This window comes from Alexandromys fortis, unplaced genomic scaffold, assembly GCF_014885135.2.
Source record: "Alexandromys fortis isolate MF-2015 unplaced genomic scaffold, M_Fortis_MF-2015_v1.1 scaffold_44, whole genome shotgun sequence".
Lineage (NCBI taxonomy): Eukaryota > Metazoa > Chordata > Mammalia > Rodentia > Cricetidae > Alexandromys > Alexandromys fortis.
Window position 1 is genome coordinate 10,551,606 of NW_026067921.1, and position 21,396 is coordinate 10,573,001.

A 21,396-nucleotide genomic window follows, 5' to 3' on the forward strand; every position below is an offset into this window, starting at 1 on the left:
AAATCATATCAAAATAAAAAAGTACAAGGTTTGTACATAGCTCTGGCAATAGCCATGCACTGTGGGCAAGCTGCTCGGATTGCTCAGCAGCATGGACAACCCCTTGTCAGTCAACACTGTTAAAATTTCTTCCCCATCTTATGCATTTGTCTCTCCATACCACTACACAAGGCCATCTATTTAACCCCTTTAGCCAAATCAGAAAGGAGAGCTCCCTAGTTGTTAGCAGATCGATCTCTGTCCCTCTAACCTGTTCTCGGCTAAAGTACCACCAGGACTAGGCAAGTTGCTTGGCCTTTTATTAGTAAAGCAGCTGAATAATTTATAAGGGTTGCAAAGGGTCCATTAGAAGTGTCCTGGCAGTAATAACTGGCTTAGGACTTTGCTTACTCAGGGCTAAAGTTTAATTTGTCCATAAACACCCCAGCTTATAAACCCATCCCACAGGTCTGACCTGCTCTTTCAACAATCACATGTCCTACCCATGCATTCACCTTGAGTATGAATGTTCTTACTGGTGTCACCTCTTGGGCAAAGAAAACAAATCCAGTACCCAAATAATGCCTAAAAACTTACACTCCATTACTATATTTCCCAAGAGGGGCAGCTATTATCAACTCCTTTCTAAGCTTCGCTTTTGGTTATGCCTCAACAAAGGTGCTACTGGGCTGCTTTCTATCCAGGAAGGGCACGGGCAGATGCAATGAATGAGTAAAGGCTGGGAATCTCCTTTGCTGCATGTGGAGATATAAGAGTATTTAAATAGAAGAGTAAGATCGAAGTAATTGTGTTCATTGCCAATACAGGCGCTTATATTCTAAAGGCTTAAGCAGCAAAATTAAGAAAATCTTGTCTGTTTTTTTTAGCAGGTTAATATACTTTTCTATACCTCAGATTTTTCATTTGTAAAATAGGGATTGTAATGTTAATTACCTCAGAAGGCTGTGGTTGGAGCTAAATCCACAGCTATAGTAAATAATCACTAAGCAAAAGCTATTATTAGAAGATCAGAACAGTAATGAACCAGAGAAATTCCAATTCAACCTACTTATCCTATGAAAAAACAGAGGCTAATGTACCTGTTCAGGGCTCTGCAACTTTGGGGCAGACCACAGCAGTATTCTGGTTTTCTTGAGAGAAACCCAATTTGGCTTTAGAACTGGCATCAGAACTGCTATGGCTTTACCACTCTGTGGGAACACAGCGAGGATAATTTATTTTCTGAATTTTTAAATAATCAAAGTGCAACCCCCTGCCCCTGCAAAAAGGTCAGCCCATTCATTCATTCAAGTTCAAGCATATCCTGTGCACTGCTGTGGTGGATTAATAGCGACATGACAGGCAGTATCTCTGTCTTCAAGCATCTTACATGCTGCGGACGAAAAGCGTGTGAGAAGTGGATGGCAGGAACTGGAGCCTTACCTGAGGTCACTCAAGCCTTGGTTGATCTCTAGAAAGATGGCATTATAACACTAGCTTCCACATACATGAATATGCATGAATGCAAGTGGTAAGAAATTAGAGTGGCATTGCCCTCGAAGAATTTCACTCTTGGGCTGTAGTATCAGAAACAAACACTATCCACTAATGACTACATAAGAACAGGCCTCTGCAGGTCTTTTGTCTTTGGTATCCCAGGTGATTCCAGAGGAGATGTATGGGTTAAGGTAAGAGCACCAGAGTAATCAAAGCTGAATTCATAAAGCTGAAAGAGTATGCTTTCAGGTGAAGTTTATTTCTCTTCTCTCTTGAGGTTAAATTCTTAGCCCTTGGCATTTGTGTTATGTCCCATGAAATTCCTGCCTCAAGAATCTCAGATCAGGGGATCAAAGAGCTATTCTTAATGTCTCAGTTCAGGCCAACTGAAGGAGGGAATGGAGGCAGAGGCAGGCTACTCACTCCAGCATTTAGCGGCCCTCATCCACAACGGGGCCATTGAGCAGAAGCCACAATAGAGGGCTGAGAATAAAAGGCTGAAGGAAAGCATACAGAGTCCCCTTGCACAGACTCGGTCATTCATCACCAGGCAAGTGCCAATATCTGGGAACAGCAATCTCAATTTCTGCAAATCCTCCAACCTGCAACAGCTGCTAGTGACTCTGGTGGGCGGCTTTCCTGCTTACTAGAGTTTGCAATACCCAGTTCTGGCCATGAGCCAAGGAGACATTACTTAGGGTAGAGCCACGCTGGCTGCAGAGAGCAGCAACAATGGACTTCACAGCTTATAAAGCAGCTTACAAAGGGCTCCCGTGTATTTCAAAAAGCACTTCAGATAGCTGGTGAGAGAAGCTATCTGCACAAACGCAGTCAGGCAGTTTATTCCTAAACCACTTAATTCAAGGTTTCCGCCAAAAGCCAGGATATAGTGAAGGCAGGTACCTAGAGGGCTGGGTGTCTAGGACTGTGTGGCACAGTTAAGGCACATTCTTCCCTGAAGAACCAGCTCAGCAGGATGGGAGTGACTGGCAACAACCAGCACTTCAACCGGACAGCCAATGTAAGATAGATGATAGGCTACAGGATTCCGGGGCTCTTTAGTGAGCTGTCTATCTGCCTCCACTGCTTTCATCAGAACCCGAAAGCAGCATTTGCACGTTACTGAATGGACATGCAGAGTGATATCTAAATGTCCACTGCCATACCACTGAATTGGATTGCCAAGGCGACACCTGCCAACATGTCTTCTGCCCTGCCTTATCACTTGGAAGTCTCTGGGGACCAACCACCACTCCTTGTTTTTAAGGCTATCCAGTAAAGCACAGTTTACTTTCCAGAGAATAGGTTAAACAGGAAATAGGCCCAGAAACCAAAAGAAGACCTAGTATAGGATGTCTTCATGAGTGGTAAACACTGAATGTATCCAAAAGGAGTTTTCTACAGAAGACATACAAAGGTATGCAACAATTTCATATTAATTTTATCTTGAATATCAACTTTCAACTTTTCATGCTGTTCTCTCTCTCTCTTTCATGTTTTAAGACACAGTCTCATGTACAGGCTGGACATTTTAAAACCTGCAATGCAGCCAAGAAGGTATGAATTTCCGATCTTTCTGTCTTCACCTAGAATGCTGGGGTTACAGGCATGGTTCGCCAACCCTAGTTATCCGGTGCTGGGGACCGAATTCAGAGTGTCCTGCATGCTAGGCAAGCACTTATCACCCAAGCTACTGTCTTCTGTCTATAAGGCCTTACAATGAATTTCCTGTGTGCTCTGTTCAGAGAAGGCGTGTGGTGGAAATCGGCACAGGCTGAACTGTGATATGGTGATGATATAAGTGCAAGGACCCCTCACTTGACCTTGGAGTTCATTTGGTGGTCTGACTTCAGTATTTACCTGTCGGGCAGGGTGTGAATGTTGTAGGGAGAATTCTGAATTGATACAACCCAGGTAAGATGTCATCATGAAACTAATTAATACAATTAGAAGACATACAGAAGTCTGCATCAAGTATGATCAGTAGAATTTAGGAAAGCAATACAGCTCAAATGCTACTATGTGGAAGAAACAAAATCGACCAACCTAAGCCCTTCGTTCTACTAGACCTATCCACTCAAGGGATTAATAAATTTGATGGGACAGTATGTAATGAAAGTTCAAACTCACAGCAGGAGGCAGATCTTTATGAAAGTGGGCTTAGAATGCTTTTTCTTGTGCCATATAATTTCTTTACTGTTTAGAATATGACATGGGTGCAGTAATCACACATATTAAAGCTTCAAGATTTTATTTTAGTTTTGAAAATCAGTGCTAGGGACTGAGCTTAGACATACTAGACAGTAAGTGACCACAGAGTACATCCCAGCCCCAGGCCTCAGGCTCTGCATTGGTGAAGTACTTTTATAGCCTCAGAGGTAGCTCTTTATGTCTTGTTTATTCAAGAATCTATTAGCAGATGACTATCAGAGGAGAAAAATTCTTAGAAAGAAGGAAAGTAACTTAGATCACCTGAAGATTTGACTACTAGAATGTACCTTTATTTTCAGTATGAATTTTCTGAACCCCTTTGGTGTAATTTTAATTGTGTGTATGGGGGTAGAGAACTGTTTAACAAAAAGAGAGGAAGGGACAAAATCAGGTGCTTGATTATAGGAAAAGCACAACAACATGGGTGAAACTCTCATTCAGCAAGCACTCAGGGGGCCTGGGAAGGTTCCAGTCACAGGTCTACAGTCCATAACTGTGCAGTTTTCACCTGGGTCTTGGTTTCAATATGATGAAGTTATCATCTGCCAGGAGCAGGAACAGGAGCTGCACAAGAAGATTTAACCACTGAAAGCTCTCATCTTGAGGGGCCTGCTGCTGTGCTGGCATTTTATACGCTAATATGTACAGCAGAAATGTCCAAATGTCCCCTTGAAGACCCCACCATTTCCTTTGCTTCCCCTGTGGTGCTGAGCAATAACAGGTGATAGCAAGTAACCACTGACTAATCCCTTTAAAAAGAGGAAGATGCGAGCACAGATACAAGCAAGAACAAGTTTCCGTTACCATGTCTTCCCACCCACTACTCTAAGAAGGAGAAAACTCTGCTCTTCTCAAATCAAAGCAAGCTGCTTACAAGGAACACCACGTGAACGAGAAAGATGGCCACTCTACGCAATATGCCTATTTTGATATGGAGGGTTGGTTGTCGTTAGCATTTCCCAATCAGTAGCACTCACGAGTAAGTCTAAACTTGGAAAAGAATAAAAAAAAATCCTATTAAACAATGAAAATCAAGAGTAAAAAGAAATAGCAGTTTGCTGAAAAAGAGACTAAAATATATCAGGGTTCTACACGAGTTATTTCTGCATTCTCTGCACATACAACATCATTCATGAAGAAGGCAATGGTATAAATATAGCATAAATGTCGTCTGCTCTGGTTTGTAATTTAAAATGCAAATGCTAATGAGTGAACTGGTGTATCAGCGGAGTTAATAACCGCATGCCTAGCACAGGGGCTGCATCCAAAACACACAGAGAAGAGACAGACACCATGTTCCAATTTAAAAATAAAAACACCCAAATTAACCCTAGAAAAATCACTAGCAGATGTACAAGCTCAGGAAAAGGAGGCACACAAGGGCAGGGAAGTGGGGACTTCTCTGATAGTCTGCTGACTGGTAGACTTAAATATCTTCCTCCCCAGTAAAGGTATGCATGAGGGTTCATAGTGTTTAGTCTACTGGAAAGCACAATTAAAGTACACAGAAGGAAAGACTACAGAGAAGCCAGAAAGCTCCAATGTGAAGTTTTCCCAAAGCCCATTCTAGAAGCCTGCAGGGAGCCAGAGAAGATGTACATCTCTTTATTATATCATAGGCAAAGAGAAAAGAAATCATGGTTAAAACTTTTTATAACTTCTAAGTAATGAAAATAAATGAAAAAAAAAAAAGCTCTAGTGATGAATATTTGTGTCTCAGATGCCATCCACATATTCTTGTTTGTTTGTTTTGTTTTTTTGAGACAGGTTTTTCTGTAGTTTTTGGTGCCTGTCCTGGAACTAGCTCTTGTAGACCAGGCTGGCCTCGAACTCCCAGAGATCCACCTGCCTCTGCCTCCTGAGTGCTGGGATTAAAGGCCTGTGCCAACAGCACCCGACTCTCTCTCTCCTCTCTCTCCTCTCTCTCCTCTCTCTCTCTCTCTCTCTCTCTCTCTCTCTCTCTCTCTCTCTCTCTCTCTCTCTCCCTCCCTCCCTCCCTCCCTCCCTCCCTCCCTCCCTCCCCTTTTTTTCCTCCCAAGCCTACATATATTTTTAAATACACAGTAAACTGTTTAGAGGTTTTCTTCATCTTTGAATCTATCTTTACTATATATCTCTGTTTTTCTGACCACGTGAGTCTTTAATTTGCTAAGCAATATGAGTAGGACTAAAGCTGTGGTGTTGACGGCTGGATCCAGCCCATTCTTTAGCTTTTTTTCTGAGAGTCTAGCCTCATGGCAGAGGTACTAGCTGCAGCCATGTTTACTGCCACAACTCCATGGCATTTCAAGGTCCCTACCACAACCAAAGAGTATGCAGTCAGCTTTTCATCAACACCATTTAAGTGTTTTGTGGCAGGACCTCTTAAAAGAGCTGCAAGGTTTTACAGCTAAAGCTGAGTCAGGAAGCCTCTCTTAAATGAGAGTGCTTGCCTCTAGCCCGCCTGAGAAAGTGCTGCTATCAAGAAGCCATGCTTAACACTGTTATTTTGTGTCTAGAATTACTTCCCAAGCTCTGTCAGGCTCTATGTGGATGCAGTTGTCCATTGGGCGCCATTCCCGATGCCTCATTCTTGCACTTACGAGACCAGTGCTGGCACCTCTGTATCGGATTCTGGAAATGTTGCTACTGCACTGAGATGAGAAGCAGCTCTCAGGGCCTTCTTAGTGGCCTCATACATGGGGAGTGCTTCCCACTTCCAGGAGTGCAAGTCTGTGAGTCCTTCTGAAGGCCAACTAGAGGGATGTGCATGGTGGCCCAAACCACGGAAAACTTAAGTATGCAGCTCCTACTAAAGCTGTACAATCTTGTTCAACCTGGGGCAGAAGAGAGGGGCAAAGACCATTTCACTGTTCAATGATGAGAAACAAGTTAAGTGATGTAAAACCTCCTTAAGCTGGTTTGAAAAGATGTGAGAGGTAGTTCCCATAGCAACAAAGATACATTTTACAGGTAGTGTTAATGATACTGTTCACCCTGGGACTGCTTACTACAAGGCGTCACAACATTTCTCTTTAAAAAGAGTATTTATTAATTTTTCTGTGCATGGATGCTTTTCCTGCCACACAGGGCTAAGCACCACATGTTTGCTTAGTGTCCATGGAAGCTAGAAGAAGGTGCCAGATCTCCTGGGACTAGAGTTATAGATGTGAGCTGCCATGTGGGTGCTGAGAATCAATCTGGGTCTTCCACAAACAAGTGCCCTTAACTGCTGAGCCATCAGTTCTCCAGCCTCTCTTTAATTTTAAATCACCAAACCACTTTTACTCTCTCTGTCTTACATCTAGGATCTGCTTCTACAATCCTACTGTGTTGGGGACTGTGGCCCCCAGACCCTGAATTTCCTGCAAACAACTTGGTTTTCCTATGCTTGCAGCTGCACTGAGCATGAGACCCTCAGTTCCTGATGGCAGGGGAGTGGTTTCTGGTGGGCTTGCAGCTGAAAAACCCCAAGAGTTGGGGTGTGGCCATTTAGTCAAGGAGACCCTATATAAGCTACCGTGGAACACAATAAAGTAGGGCATTCTTGGCATGCGTGTTTCAAGAGTGACCTCCCCCCTGTGTGTGTCTGTGTGTTTTTCAATCTCCAGTCCCTTGCCCAGCTAGTGTTCCTTCCCATACCACGTAGCATGAAGAGCAGGCGTAGTTTGTTACACTTCTGGTCAAGCAGACGTCCCCATAAGGCTGAGTTGGTGGAGACTAGCCCAATACAGGATGCTGTTACATCAGTACTACTAAGAGGCTAATAGGCAATGCCAGCAAGCTGACAAGATGGTGTTGAAAAGAAAACATTGATGAACAAGCCTATACTGAAATGTATTCTGAAAAAGCCACCGAATGGAATGGGCACAGCCACAGACGGGTGCTAGTACTGGATACATGCCAGGAGAGCTATTAGATTTCTGAAAACTCCTCTTCATCCTTCTCTGCCCTAGGAAGACTCAGAATAAAACCCTTTAAAGTAGGAAGGAAGGAGGAGGAACTGAAAAGAAAATGCTAGTGGTGCTGCTGTTGGCTAATCCTCAAGGCTCTAACTGGTTTTGTTTCTAGCCAGGATCACCCTTATCTCACCTAAACCAAAACCTCTGAAGCACTAGCAGCCTTCTGCAGATTAAGAGAGTCAAGAGGGAACCTTCTCATGACTAGCCAAGGCACTCGCAGGGCCCCTCCTAGTGGAGGGTTATACAACGGGTACCTTTCTCTGGTACACACCCATGAGATGATGTGGATCCAACACCCAGACTTAGAGGCCCACAGACACTTGACTCCACAGAGAGTGCCATGATGGTGACTATCTGACAGGTAAGAAGCCCCTGGCTACACAGGTTAGCACAGAACTGCAGAGGGTCCTTGCTGCCTCCCTCATCACCTGATCATCAGCATCATACCAAATTAAGCAGGCTGGTCAGCACAAGAAAGTTGGAAACTAAAATCCTTCAATGCAAGGCCTGAGGCTGCTTTGAACTATGCTGAACAAAATTCATTTTTACTGATGACTTTATTACTTTGCCTCAATAAAAAATATATTTGAAGTGGCTACTGAACAAATGGAAGCCCTTCCTCTCTTCCCCTGAAACACTCCATTATGTCCCACAGGCCTGACCTTTTGAGAACTATGGCTCACCCCCAGATATGGGCATTTCTAGGCTCTTACTAATCAAGTCTCTCTCTTCTGATAGAATCCATTGAAATACCACATACCAGGTTGCCCTGCCTTAGCCCAAACCAGCAGTTAGTCAACACTGGTCTCTGAATCTACAGCTCTTGGGATATGGAGCAAGTTGGCCTTAGCTCTCTGAGAGTAAAACAATGCTTGTTACTGTTTCACAATCTCCAAGTGCTTTTTGTGTGTTTGTAATTTCAGGTATGCTCTTCTTACCTAGTGTTTTGTTGTTGTTGTTGTTGTTGCTATGGCAATATTCCTGCTTTAGCCTCCCATGTGCTGGGATTACTGGTGTGAACCAAGTCTGGCTACTTTATCCTTTCCCCCTTTATGCCTATATATTCTTAGCTGCTAGTATGCTATAAATTTATCATGCATTTCTGTGTTCCTAAGATGATGCCCAGAGAGAAACATTACTAAATAACCATGCCATTGACAGTCTCATAACTTACAAGGCAGCCCATTCTGGGGACTGAGTCACGATCTAAAGATGGTAGACAACTGGGCTAAAATCAGAGGTTTGCATCCTTAGCCGCCTGACCAATGGTGAACCTGCAGAGACTTCAAGATGAGGCCAAAGCACCGAAGCTCAACGGCAGGAAAGCCCTTGAGAAGGTTGTTTATGCACTAACACAGAAACAGAAAAGTCACGATCACTACTACATCCTTTAAGGAAACTCTTCTGAGAACAGATACAAAAAGTTCTGAATCTTCTTGGATGCTCAAATGCTACCTCCCCTGGAAGACTTTTCCCTCCCTCAATTACGTATTCTTTCCTCTGTACTTTTGCTATGCTTTGAATCTGGCTTGCCATCCTGTATTACGCTTCCCCCATGCCTGTCCGTCCCAACTGGACTTCATGCTGAAATCTATCTGGTACAGTGGCAGTGTTGGGAGACAGGGCTTTAAGGGATGGATTACTTATTGTAGGAGTAGGCTAATAGGAGTGACTTTGTCCCTCACAGTTTTTTTTTTTCTCTTATATTCACATACTTGCCCTTCAGCTCTTCCACCCTGAGTTGAAGCAGCAGGAGGTCCCCACCAGAAGAAAGCGGCTGCAGGTACCACCAGGATCTTAAATGATCCAGCTTCCAGAACTGAGAGCCAAAATCTACTTTATACACTTTTTTCCTTTCTACACTATTCATTCTAGCTTAGGTATTATTTCATGGTAGCAACACAAAAGGAACTAAGACAATTCTTATGGTATGCTGCTTATACTTTTGATAATTCTAATTTCATTATTCCTTGGCTTTATATGGTTGTTTACCCTACAAGAGCATAAATAATCTGCTAATTTATGTATCTTCCTTTGAATAAACTTGTGAAAAACTCTTGGCCTTGTCACAGATGTTCACAAATGTTTCCCAAACCTGTTGTACTAATTATTACCTGGAAGTGACCTTTTAGGATGATCTAAGATGAACTTAACTCTAATGTGGCTACGAAAAGAGTTAGAAACTTCAGGAAAGTGTCTTGTCAAGCTGTCCATTTCAGGTGATGGGTCCCAACTGAAAACACACAGGCAGGGGAGACATCCAAACTGGGAAGTCCCAAGAGAAAGAATACCCCACTTCACAAATATCCATTAAGTTGCAATTCAATTAAAGCATCTGAAAGGAATTCATAAGTATCAGCAGACCCTGTAATTGCTTAATTAAGGATAGAAGCCCAGCAAACACAACCACAGTAACAGCCTGATTCATTAGCACCTCTGTGATAGCAGAATGGGATTTCTCACTTAAACATACACTGGCTTTAATTGTGTAATTTGGTTAGGCACTGGTAATCAATGGGGATTCACCATTCCTGGGGCCCGGAGATGAGAAGGATACTCCTCTCCTCCCTTCTGCTCATTACAAGTTTTTGGTCTATTGAAACAAGCAGTTGATATTCCCATTACAACAGGCTGGAGAGAGACTTTAAAGTGAAGGAAAGAAATGAAACACTATTCAAAGACGTTCAAGGTGGAAGGACAGACACATAGCCACACCTTTTATTCACCATGCACAAACCTACTACCACTCATTAAAATGCGGGCATCTAGAACCTTATTGCCTCCCTAGTCAGACTGCATCCCGGGGGGAGCAATAATCAGAAAGAGAGACAGAAAAGTAAAATAGATGCCAAAGGGCAGGCAAAGGGAAGCCTCATTTTCCAGTCCTGTTTCATGTGCTATAACCGGTTAATTATAAGTCACCTGCTGTGACTCACAGGGAACCCCTGCCAAGTGGCTGCTGCCTTCTAGGCAGTTTGTCCCTGAGTTCTATGTAAGGTGAGAGCTATCTACCCTGGCCCCTCACCCCACTCACCTTGGCTTGTAACTCACCAGACTAGATCCACCCCTTTAAGAACAAGGGAAGGCAAACAGAGGCATGTGTGGGTCTCAATGTAGGTTGGTAAGAGATCCCAAATACCTAAATATGACTCCTTATGTTACTTTAACCCAAAGCCTCAAATTATTCTTCTCTTTTAATCCTGGAGAAAGCATTTTGTTACAGGATACTAACTTGATACCTGCTATGCTTACTCAGTATGACAATTTCCCAAACTGTGCCTTCAGCATGGCCCAAAAGGCCTTATGTGATTCATACTGAGAAAACTTCACGCAAAGGTCATGGCAATAGCAGGACACATACTCTATGTTCACAAAATGTGAATCAATAGGCACATGATTTACAAATATATGCTTCAGTCTACCTTAGACAAGATATCAAAATACAGCTTAACACACATGACAAGTGAACGTAACCTGAAATCAAAGAGTACAGGTAAGCTGTTTTTGTTCTAAGAGAAGGAATGTATGAAGCTTACTAAATGCTACTCAAGGAAAACTGATGCTTTAAAACAAACAAGATCCCAGGGCTTCTTGGCTTCTGCTAACTCAGGACAGGAGCATTTGTCTCTAAGAACAAAATGAGTGTGTAAAGGAGGCTACAGCAGCAGGCTTAGGGACCTTGAAGACTCTCAGCTTTGATGGGATAAGGTCATCTGCTCGCTGACCAAACCTAAGCCAGGTGCTGAAAGGACTAAAGGGTGGGAGCTGTCAGGAGGCGCTGACCTGTTAGCTGCAGCTGACTCTCCCAGCCCCACCTGCTATCCCATCTGACTAAACAATCACTTCACGTACAGGGGTGCAGGAACCGTGACAGAGAGACCAGCTGGCTCGGGCCAAATGCCACTCCCTATCAAGCTGTGGGGCCGTCTGCCCAAAAATGGCCACATAAAAATGGAAAGTGTCCACCCCACCTTCAAGTACAGAGGGCTCTCCAAAAGGCTGGGATTAATGAGAGCAGCAAGGAGGGAACTGATCACAACAAATGTCTTGACTTTCCCCTTGAGAATTAAAATGCAAACTCTGTTCTAGCTGCAAATAGAGACCATTTTTGCTGTATCATTTTATATGATGTGGAGTGCATATGACAGCTGTCTTCTACCATGAGAACAGACTGTTGTAGGTAGACAGTCACAACTCAGGTTTCCAGGTCTATGCTTACACCCCCCTTCACTGTCACAAACAGTCTCTCTAAGCAGACTCTCACTCCACCCATGTTCTAGTTAACTGGTAACTCCTCCAGGCACTGTGCTCTTATTCTTCCACACTCTCCTTCATTTCTCCGATTCTCAACGAGGATCCTCAACATTTTAAACCACACATTTCCTAGGATTTTTCTCTGTCTTCCCCATCCCTGCATGCTCCTCTTTGGAGACAGCACCTCATCCAGGCTGGCCTCACTATCTAGCTGAGACTGGCCTCAAACTCTTGATCAGACTGCCTCCATTTACTGAGTGCTGTGATTATAGATTTTACCACCAGGTCTGGCTACTCCACCTTTTTTTATATGAAGATTTTATTGAGTTTTTATCTAGCATTTTATAACTGGTTTAAGAAAAATAATAGCTATACTCGATAGCTTTCCAACTCCAACATATCACCTTCATGATTGAAAAGTATGCCTCAATGTTAGAAGTACCCAGGACACGGACATCCCTTTTCGATGTTACCCAGTCAGCTCTTTTTATGCAGTATCTTTCATTCTCTGTTAGATTTTTTGGGTTGAGCAATCTCTATCCAGTAGGTTTGCTCCTTTCCATGGTATTTTCCAATCATCCGAAATCTGCCTTTGGTTGAAACTCTGATGAAAATATACTCACAATGGTCACCTGTGATTTTCTGATTAATATACAAGCTCTCTGTCCCCTTAGCTACATGAGGACTATGCTCAGTGGTCTTTTGTTACTCCCTGAACCATATCTTTCCTGCCTGCATATGAATCCTTAACTTATGTTGGAGTTTCTGGGTTGTTTACTCCACATATGGAGTGGATTAAACTACTCCTAAAGCTGTGTTGGAGGCACACAAAGAACCTGAAGTACTACATACATACAGAGTACTCCCTGACCTGAGCATTTGCTCAGGTTCTTCTGATGAGCTTGAACATTTCCATGGAAACTATAAATATTACACACACAAAGCCAAACCAATTACCTCATTCCTCTAACCAGTTTCTATCACCATGTTGGCTTTGATTAGGGCCTTCATAATCTACTCCGAGGCTCAAGCCAACAACACTTGACATTCTCTCCTGCATTCATCAGCAAATACATGCTAAGAAATATAATCAGAAGGTGGTAGACCTGATAGGAAAGTTAACACAGGCAACATCTAGGAACTATGACGATTAGAATAATGCCAGGTCTACAGAGGAATTGGTTGATGCAGTGGCAGACAGTAACATGGCTTCCTTCTAAGCAAGATTTACAAGCAGCACCCAGCAAAACTCTCCTACCAAGTACACACCTTGAGCTGGTTCCATTTAAGGAGCCGAGATTAAAAACCAGTGTTTTTTTTAACTCTATGGATCTGAGGTCAGGTTCCCGGGAAACACTCAGACCTTTTCTATTTTCACCCTGAACTAAACTCCATACTGTCAAAAGGCTAATTTTGGTTTTGGGGGTAGATCAGAGAACGAGCTGAATATATATATTAAACCCCACAACAAGAACTCAGAGCCAAGAAAGCTTTCAGCTAGAGTCTAAAGAACAGGGCACAAATGCCATAGGAACAGACTTGCAGCACCCTGCAGTTTCACTTTACTATAACTGCCCTCCAGTCAGGTGTGGATTTGATTCAAGCATCCTTCCCACAACTGCCCATGATGAGCATGGAGTCATGTGTCCCTTGAGCCTTTCAGGAAACCTACAGAGCTGGGGAGCCACCATCAAACTGGTAGGAGCTGTGAGGTGCCTTGTCAAGGACAGACAAGGAAAAGCAGTGAGCTGCACAGTCAGGATGTTCGGGGAAAGGTTTACCGCACATAACTCAACCCCTTTAGCTAGGGCTTGAGGGAGCTCCCTTATACAAATGAGAGGTTCTCAGTGTTTCCCAGGAAAAAAGGGGCCAAAGAAATCTGGCAGCGACAGATAGAAACCAAGGCTCTTGCTTCTCTTCAACCACAGCAAATTCTATTCAAGAATTCCACAGAAGTGCTGAGGCAACAGGACAGTAACAGAAAAGGCAACATGCATCTGGGGTGCACAACGGCACGTGTCCTTTGTGAGTGGATGAATGAGGGTGAGGGGTGGGAGGATGGAATAACAGCCTTTCTTCAAAGACCATAGTTTTTGCAAGGGCTGACTAGAAATAAATACCTTTATTATTTTCCAGCAGTGAAGAAATGAAGCGGTTGATTCCCTGAATACATAAATGTAAGTTGTTCAGAGAGCACAATTCACACAGTCTCGCTGGCTGGGGAAACATTAAGCAGCCCAGCAAGGCAGGCTATGAGAGGTGAACAACTAGAGAGCAAAGAGAGGAAGGTTTGCCCAGCATGTCATCCTCAGCCAACAAGAATTATTGCAGGCATAGGAACCTGTGAAAGCGGTGTCATGGCTAGATTTTCCTAAAGGACTGGGATTCTGATAACATTTGAATAAAAGAAAAAGAAAAGATGCCACTTGTGGCATCACCTGGGAAACCCCAAGGGTAGTGCAGTTCATCTCCCGAGAACTGCTAACTACTGACATGGCAGGAACAGATGAACTCAAACGGCTAATGCCAAGTAGGAGAATTCTATTATTCATTTTCTATTCCTTCCATCTAAGTAGGGTGAGTTTCTGTGCTGTCTTGCCAACTATTCTCCAAAGGCCTGTATTTGGAGGAATGGAGGAAAAACAGGAGGGCTTGAGGCTCCAAGGAGGGACACTGGGAGTCACTTGTGGCACGCACTCACCTGCGAGCAGGAAGGTGATGAGGCAAGTCTCCTTAGGCAAATAGAGCTTGAGACGAGAGCCACTAAAGACATATTCCACCACGGCCTCAGAACGGCCTGCCCGCTGAAGAAAGGGCAGGAACTGCTTTGCTTTCTGGGTGTCCTGATGAAGAAAAAAAAAGAAATAATTACTGGAGAACAGTGGATACAAATAGATGTTCCTTTGTCTTTGGGATAAAATAGTCCAGAGAAAAATAAGCAAATAACCACATAAAAATCTGAAATTTTGAAGATATGACACAGATGTGGTTCTCATGTGACCTTTTTAGAAGAAATATTGTCAAACAACAGTTCCCAGAGCATTCTCAGTGCTTCCTTCCATACAGTAACTGAGCACTCAGTGTATGTTTGCTGGTGAATGCCTAGAAACTGAGTTCACTCTTGCTCTGGGGCAAATAAAACTGAGATCAGAAAACTAATTACTGTCCTTCTATGGTGACTAACTGAACCTTGTTTAAGCCATGTCACACTGCATCTACAATCCTTGTAATGGAAGCCAGGTTACATAAGACTTCAAGCTCCCTGGTTTCTTAACCTTGTCCAGAATCTGGTCTTCTCTGGACATCAGCCCAGCTAGTCATGCTTCATATGCATATTGAAGAGATGTAGGTGTGTCTGTGGTGTGTGTGTCAGAGGAATACTCTCCCACCCAGGGAAATATATAATAGTAAACTGTGTCCCATGAAGACAAAGATTACATCACATCAGCACAAGTAATTATAGAAATTTTAAAAAGCCCATCAAGTATTTTTCAAACAGTTTTAATGCATCAACACCAGTCCATGCATTCTGCTCAAGAGAACCAAGCATGAACATCTTGAGTCTCAAGGCTCTTGGCCACACAAGCGCTAAGGGCTTTCATATTTTTTCACTCTCTCAAGCTAATTAAACCGAAGATGGAGTAAGCAAGCATCAAAATATCACATTACATATGCTGGGGGAATAGTGGCTGGATTTAAGAATTTCTGAGGTCTGCAGTACAGCCAGCAGAACTGCAAACCCCCTCTGAGGACAGCAAGCTCTGCATACTTTTCTGACTTTTGCCATACAAGCACTTTGCGCTCAACCAAGCTCTTCCTTTCTGATGCTTCCTTCTCCTAGCAACAGAGATACTGTATCTAAATTAATGTACATACAATAATGAAAATTTAACAAGCCATCAAGTACTACGGAGCTTCCATAGCAGCCAAAGGTGCTCCTCTCATTCAGAATCAGCAAAGTAGGCTATGATGAAAACAATATTTATAGTAATGAGATCCATCCTCCCTTCAAACAGAGTCTTAGAGAAAAGGAGAGACAGTTATTCATTCTCAATCTTTCTAAAAGCACAATGGTAAAAAAGGCAAGCTAACAATGAGCTGTAGTGGGCTGGAAACCCCCCTAGTGAACACTTATGTGACACATATTTTACTACACACATACAGAAGGAAAAATGCCTTTCTGGCAGTTGGCTGAAGTCCAGAACAATCAAGCAAGACAAATGTTCCAAGGGACAAAAGCACTACCTGAATCAAATCCTTTTGCCATACTAGTCTAAATTTGGGGCATTATTCATGAGCTGAGACAGTAAGTCAACAGCAATTATCAAATTGATTATTGCAAATCATGAGGCAACCCAGTAGCACTGAAAAAGAAGTCTTCCTCCAAACATGGAGTTACCAACATTTTCCAGAAATAGACTTTTGCTCATCACTGTCTTTTGACTATATCTGGGGGAACGGGGGAGAAGAGACGCTCATAGGACTAACACACACACACACACACACACACACACACACACACACACACACACACCTTTAATGGCAATACTAACAAGGAAGCTGTGTCCTTATCCTCCCCATTTGGCTAAGCTGGCCAAGAGGCAGGGTAAAACATTCCCTGCTTTATCTGGAAGATGCTTGTTCAGAACAATCAAGCAACCCAACTGCTCTCTATGTAATAAAATCCTTAGAGGGCCTTGATTCCACTCATGTCTACCAGACTGTCTCCAGAATGACACATGGAAAGGCATGCCATTGACTACGGCAGGGATTTGAAGCAAAAGTCAACAATGAAAACTGACGGCAATTGAAGGCATGGACTTTAAAGGCTTATCATGTTTACTTCCAGATGCAAAATTATAAAATATGACAAGGAGTGCCCATGTTCTTGAGGCAAGGATTCAAAGGCTTAGCGAGGAGACGAATTGGCATGGAACACCCATTAGGAAGAATGGAGACTTCATCCAAGTTGACAGCGTTTTAAAAATGAAAGGATCTTAGGAAGTCAATTAAACTGACTGTAATAACCAAGAGATGTCAGCTCTTTCGAATCTCAGTCACAGCCACAGGATGGTGTCTGTCTTTTCTTGTTAGGGCAAGTACTTCTCTGCTTAGCATGCTCTTTTTTAATATGAAAATTCTTGAGACCATTTATTTCAGTGGCTCAGATGAAAACAATAGTGAAGAATATTGGTAACTTTCCTCGGGTGATGTAGCCATGAATCGCCCTCTGATAATTTAGATGTAGAAATTATTTTAAAACTCAGAGTATATTACAACAAAATGGACTGAATATGGTTAGGTCAGTTGCCTTTCAAAAACCTTGTGCAAGCATGGAAAAGTATTTTGAGTCTCACAGACATTTTTAGGGTTAGAAAGAGAAAGGTAAGCAAGATAAAATTTGATTATAAGAAATAAAATATAACAAAGACCAGTTTCTACTCTATGAAGTCAAAGATACCAACAGATCTTAAGGCTAATAATACTGTGATAAAGTTCAAAGATATCAATAGCATGATAGTTTTAGTCCTTTGCCAATAACACAGAAGCACAACTCACTCAGGATAACACTGAGAAGTGTAGCACAGAATGCTTGTTTCAAGGCAGTATTGAGTACTTCTGCTTAGATGGCTAGGCTCCCACCCTGGGGTTTTCTGTGTGCTAACTTCCTCAGAAAAGGACTGAGAACTACTGCCATAGTTCTCTGCTACTATACTGGCTCAGGCTTTGAGAATCCAAGCAGACAAGTTAGATATGGTTCTTTGTTATCTATACCAATATTCTCCTCCACTGGTGTAAATAATAAAGCAGCAGCTGTACTTCTGGGCAGAAGTCTTTCCTTTGTGTTGCACTAGTGGTTTTCACATTGCCTGTGCTTCACAACAAGCCAGGCACGTGCATTTTTTCTGTACTCTGAGAACAGCTAACTCAAGGTTGCATTAGCCACGTTTAACCTGCTATTGTGGATGGCATCTCTTTAAGGAATGTTTCTGCCTCCTCAATACACCTTGAAATTGAGAAAGTAATGATGCAACAAACGTGCCCGGGTAACTTCATTTCAAAACAGTTAAGATGTAGATCTCGAATTTAGAGCAACAGGACTTAGAATGACCCCCAAGAAAGACTGGACATTCCTTAGAGAGTCAAAGGATATAAAGACGTCTTAATTCTGCCCTCTTCTGGCGTAGGCCCAATCTTTCAAATGTGGAGACATGTATTTACTGTATGTATGCGTCACAACATGCACATGGAGGTCAAAGAACATCTTCCAGGAGTTTATTCTCTCCTTTCACTATTTAGGTTCTAGACACTGAACTCAGGTCATCATGCTTGTGGTTAAGTGGCCTTTACCTGTTGAGCCACTTCCCCAGCCTTCCACTAGATCTTTCTGTGGCTATGTAAAATTGCTCTTAACAGCTAGCCTATAACTCTTCTCTAAAAAGTATTGTCCTATGGGTTGGGCATGGTGGCAGATACACATCATCTCAGCACTTAGAAGAAGGAGGCTGCTTCCGGAATCCAGGGTTACCCATGGCTACAGAAGACCTGTCTCGCTTGCCCTGGGCTCAAGCCCTGGGACTGTATAAACTGAGAGTGGTGGTGCATGCCTGTAATTCATCACGGCACTAGGAAGTTGAGGCAGGAGGATCACAAGTTTGAGGTTATTCTCAGCTACTTAGTGAGGTGGAGGACAGTCCAGGATAAATCAAATTGCCTTAAAGACCAAGATAAAACCAAACCAAACAAGCACTTTCCCGTGGCTACAAATGGCTGTACTGAACTAACTTTATAGACCAGATCCACCTGCCTTTGCTTCGAGTGCTGGGATTAAAGGCATATGCACCACCACACCTAAAACTAATTTTTTAAAATAATTTTGGAAAATACCAAGGTTGGTGGAGTGATAAAGTTGGGAGAACTGATGAAGTGGAATCCTAGGACAGCAGGTGCAGGTGATGGCAGTATGTACACAGTTTCAGTCGCCTGCATCCGAGAAGAAAACAACTTACAGAAACGAGAGTTCGTGAAGCTGTTTACATGCACCTATTGTCAGCAAAAGAAATCCTATTCCTATCATCTTCTCCCCAAAATCCCTTATGGTAGACATGAAAGACTCAAAAGAGCATGGGGAAATGGGAAGAGGGAAGCCTACTCATTACCAGGTAACCACTCAGGATTATCATGTGCAGGCCTCAAATGAGAACTGTTAATAAGGAAGTTCACCAGTGGGCTCACATCACCAGAAGCACTCTCCCACTAACATCAAGAACAACCTGGAGCAAACCAAATCACATACACAGGTGAGGCTGTTAATACAGATGAACTCAGCACCCAGGAAGCTCAATGGTGAAGAAACCAATGTCCCCAGGGAGGTTTCTTGGGGGTACCACAGGTATTTTTCCCCTTAGAATGCCTCTTCCTGTCTAGAGCTGTCTGTCTTACTGGGCCCCATCAGGGCCAACTAATAGCAATACATAGTCAGTGAAACAAGAGGGCAGATACAAATAAGAATGTGAGATCAGAACTAATCGCTAAGGACACTGAAGCAATCGTGTTCTTCCATTTTAAAGACCCTTGTGATCATTCGCTGCCATAGTTTTCTATCAGTGCGGGCTCTACGGACAAGGGGGATTACTTCTGCAGCAGCCCAGAAGACAAATCACAGCCACGTCCCCTACCAAAAAGGCAAAAACACCACTCATCACTCCACGCTTTTCCTCCATTCCACATGCCTGGTTCCGTGGCCACAAGTGACATTTTAATTCTTGGAATGGGTTTATGATTCTCCGTGAGGAGCCAACTGTACAGCATGACAACCTCCTGAAATAAATGGGGCTCTGGTAGGGAGGACACTGGGGCAAGTACTCCAGCTCTAGTGTGACCACAAAGCACTTAAAACTCTAAAGCCACCCTTTCCTGGCTAGTTAATATTTCACAGTAAGAGTGTGTGAGGGGGGTCTGGTATGTGTGTGCAGACTTCAGCATGCTACACATTTAACAGGAATAAAAAACAGGTGAGAGTTGTGGAGAAAAACACTCAATAGAACAAAAGGGCAGTATAACAATTTTTTTCTTATTGTTTTTATTGCGTTATATATTTTTCTTCATTCCCCTACCATTCTCCCTCTCCCACGGTCCCCATGCTCCCAAGTTACTCAGGAGATTTTGTCTTTTTGTACTTCCCATGTAGATTAGATCCATGTATGTCTTAAAGTTCTCATTATTGTCTAGGTTCTCTGCTTTTGTAGGCTGGTTTTTCTTTGCTTTATGTCTAAAAGCCACTTATGAGTCAGTACATATTATATTTTTCTTCCTGGGTCTGGGTTACCTCACTGAGTATGATGCTTTCTAGATCCACTTGAATGCAAATTTCAAGATGTCATTATTTTTTCCCCACTAAAGGTGCTGAAATTCGGCCATCAATAGTCTCTCATTAAGTGATGTCTGGATTACATCTTCCCCAGTTGTTGGCTTAGCTGCGACATCACATCACTCAGGTTTCCCACATGTCAGAGCACAAAAGTAGGTGTCCAGGCCTGAGCTCCATCTCTTCAGAGGACATCTGCAGATGCACAAACTGGTAGAAATCTGCTCTCTTGAAGTTAAAACTTCTATACCCTCATCTGTTATTGAAGGAACGCAGCACAATTGGCTAAATTAAATTTCCAAAGGGAACCTACAAGCTAAGTACAGACGAGAAGCCAGAATGGAGTGCTTATCACTGGAACCAGGAGAAGACAGAAACTTTAGTTCCATGATGGCCTCTCTTCCAAATAAGGAGGAACTAAATCCTTTGTGACTTGATTTTGTAGACAGAATTATTTCAGGAAAGCTACAAAGAACTGGAATCTATAAAAGATTCATTTGTTTGACTCTGCTGACAATGTGTCCTTCTTTCTCCCATGTTCAATACTGAAGAAAAAAAAAGGAGGACTTGGTGAACACTAGAAAGATAAGATTAATTTCTGTGTTGAGGATAAAAACACACAAAGTGGTGTGCTGACTGACAGTCACGGCAGTCCTAGGCAGACCATGTGACAGGCCACAGAATATGCTCTGGATTTTAATGAACAGTTCATCAGCATGTCAAACAAATTGTACAAACCATGACATCTAACAGTACCCTGCAGTAGAAATGATACAAACACAATGGTAATTTTCTTAGTTAGGGTTTCTATTGCTGCAATGAAACACCATGACCAAAAAGCAAGTTAGGGCTAGGGTGGAAGAGTGCTACTCTAATATGCATGAGGCCCTGGGTTCCATGCACAGGACCATATAAAACTATCATGGTTGTGTAAGCCTATAATCCTAGAGCTTCTGGCTACACCGTGAGTTCAAGGTCATGGGATACAAGTAAACCCCTTTTCAAAAGGGAAAAGTGTATGTATGGGGCACGTTTGTCAAAGCTCACAAATGTGAATTATATGCTGAAGGTAATATATTTTACCTGCACATATTTTAAATTTTAAAAGGTAAAAATTACCTGAATACGAAGAATGTACTTCCTTAA

At 42.8% G+C, this 21,396-nt stretch overlaps 1 protein-coding gene across 1 annotated transcript in view; it reads right to left on the reverse strand.

Moving 5' to 3' along the window:
- The window catches only part of Snd1 (staphylococcal nuclease and tudor domain containing 1), a 399,970-nt gene that overhangs the window by 128,780 nt on the left and 249,794 nt on the right, over positions 1-21,396 (reverse strand). The window contains exon 15 of the mRNA XM_050141445.1: positions 14,584-14,725. Coding sequence (XP_049997402.1) covers positions 14,584-14,725 — 142 coding nt within the window. The remainder of the gene's footprint in view (positions 1-14,583; positions 14,726-21,396) is intronic.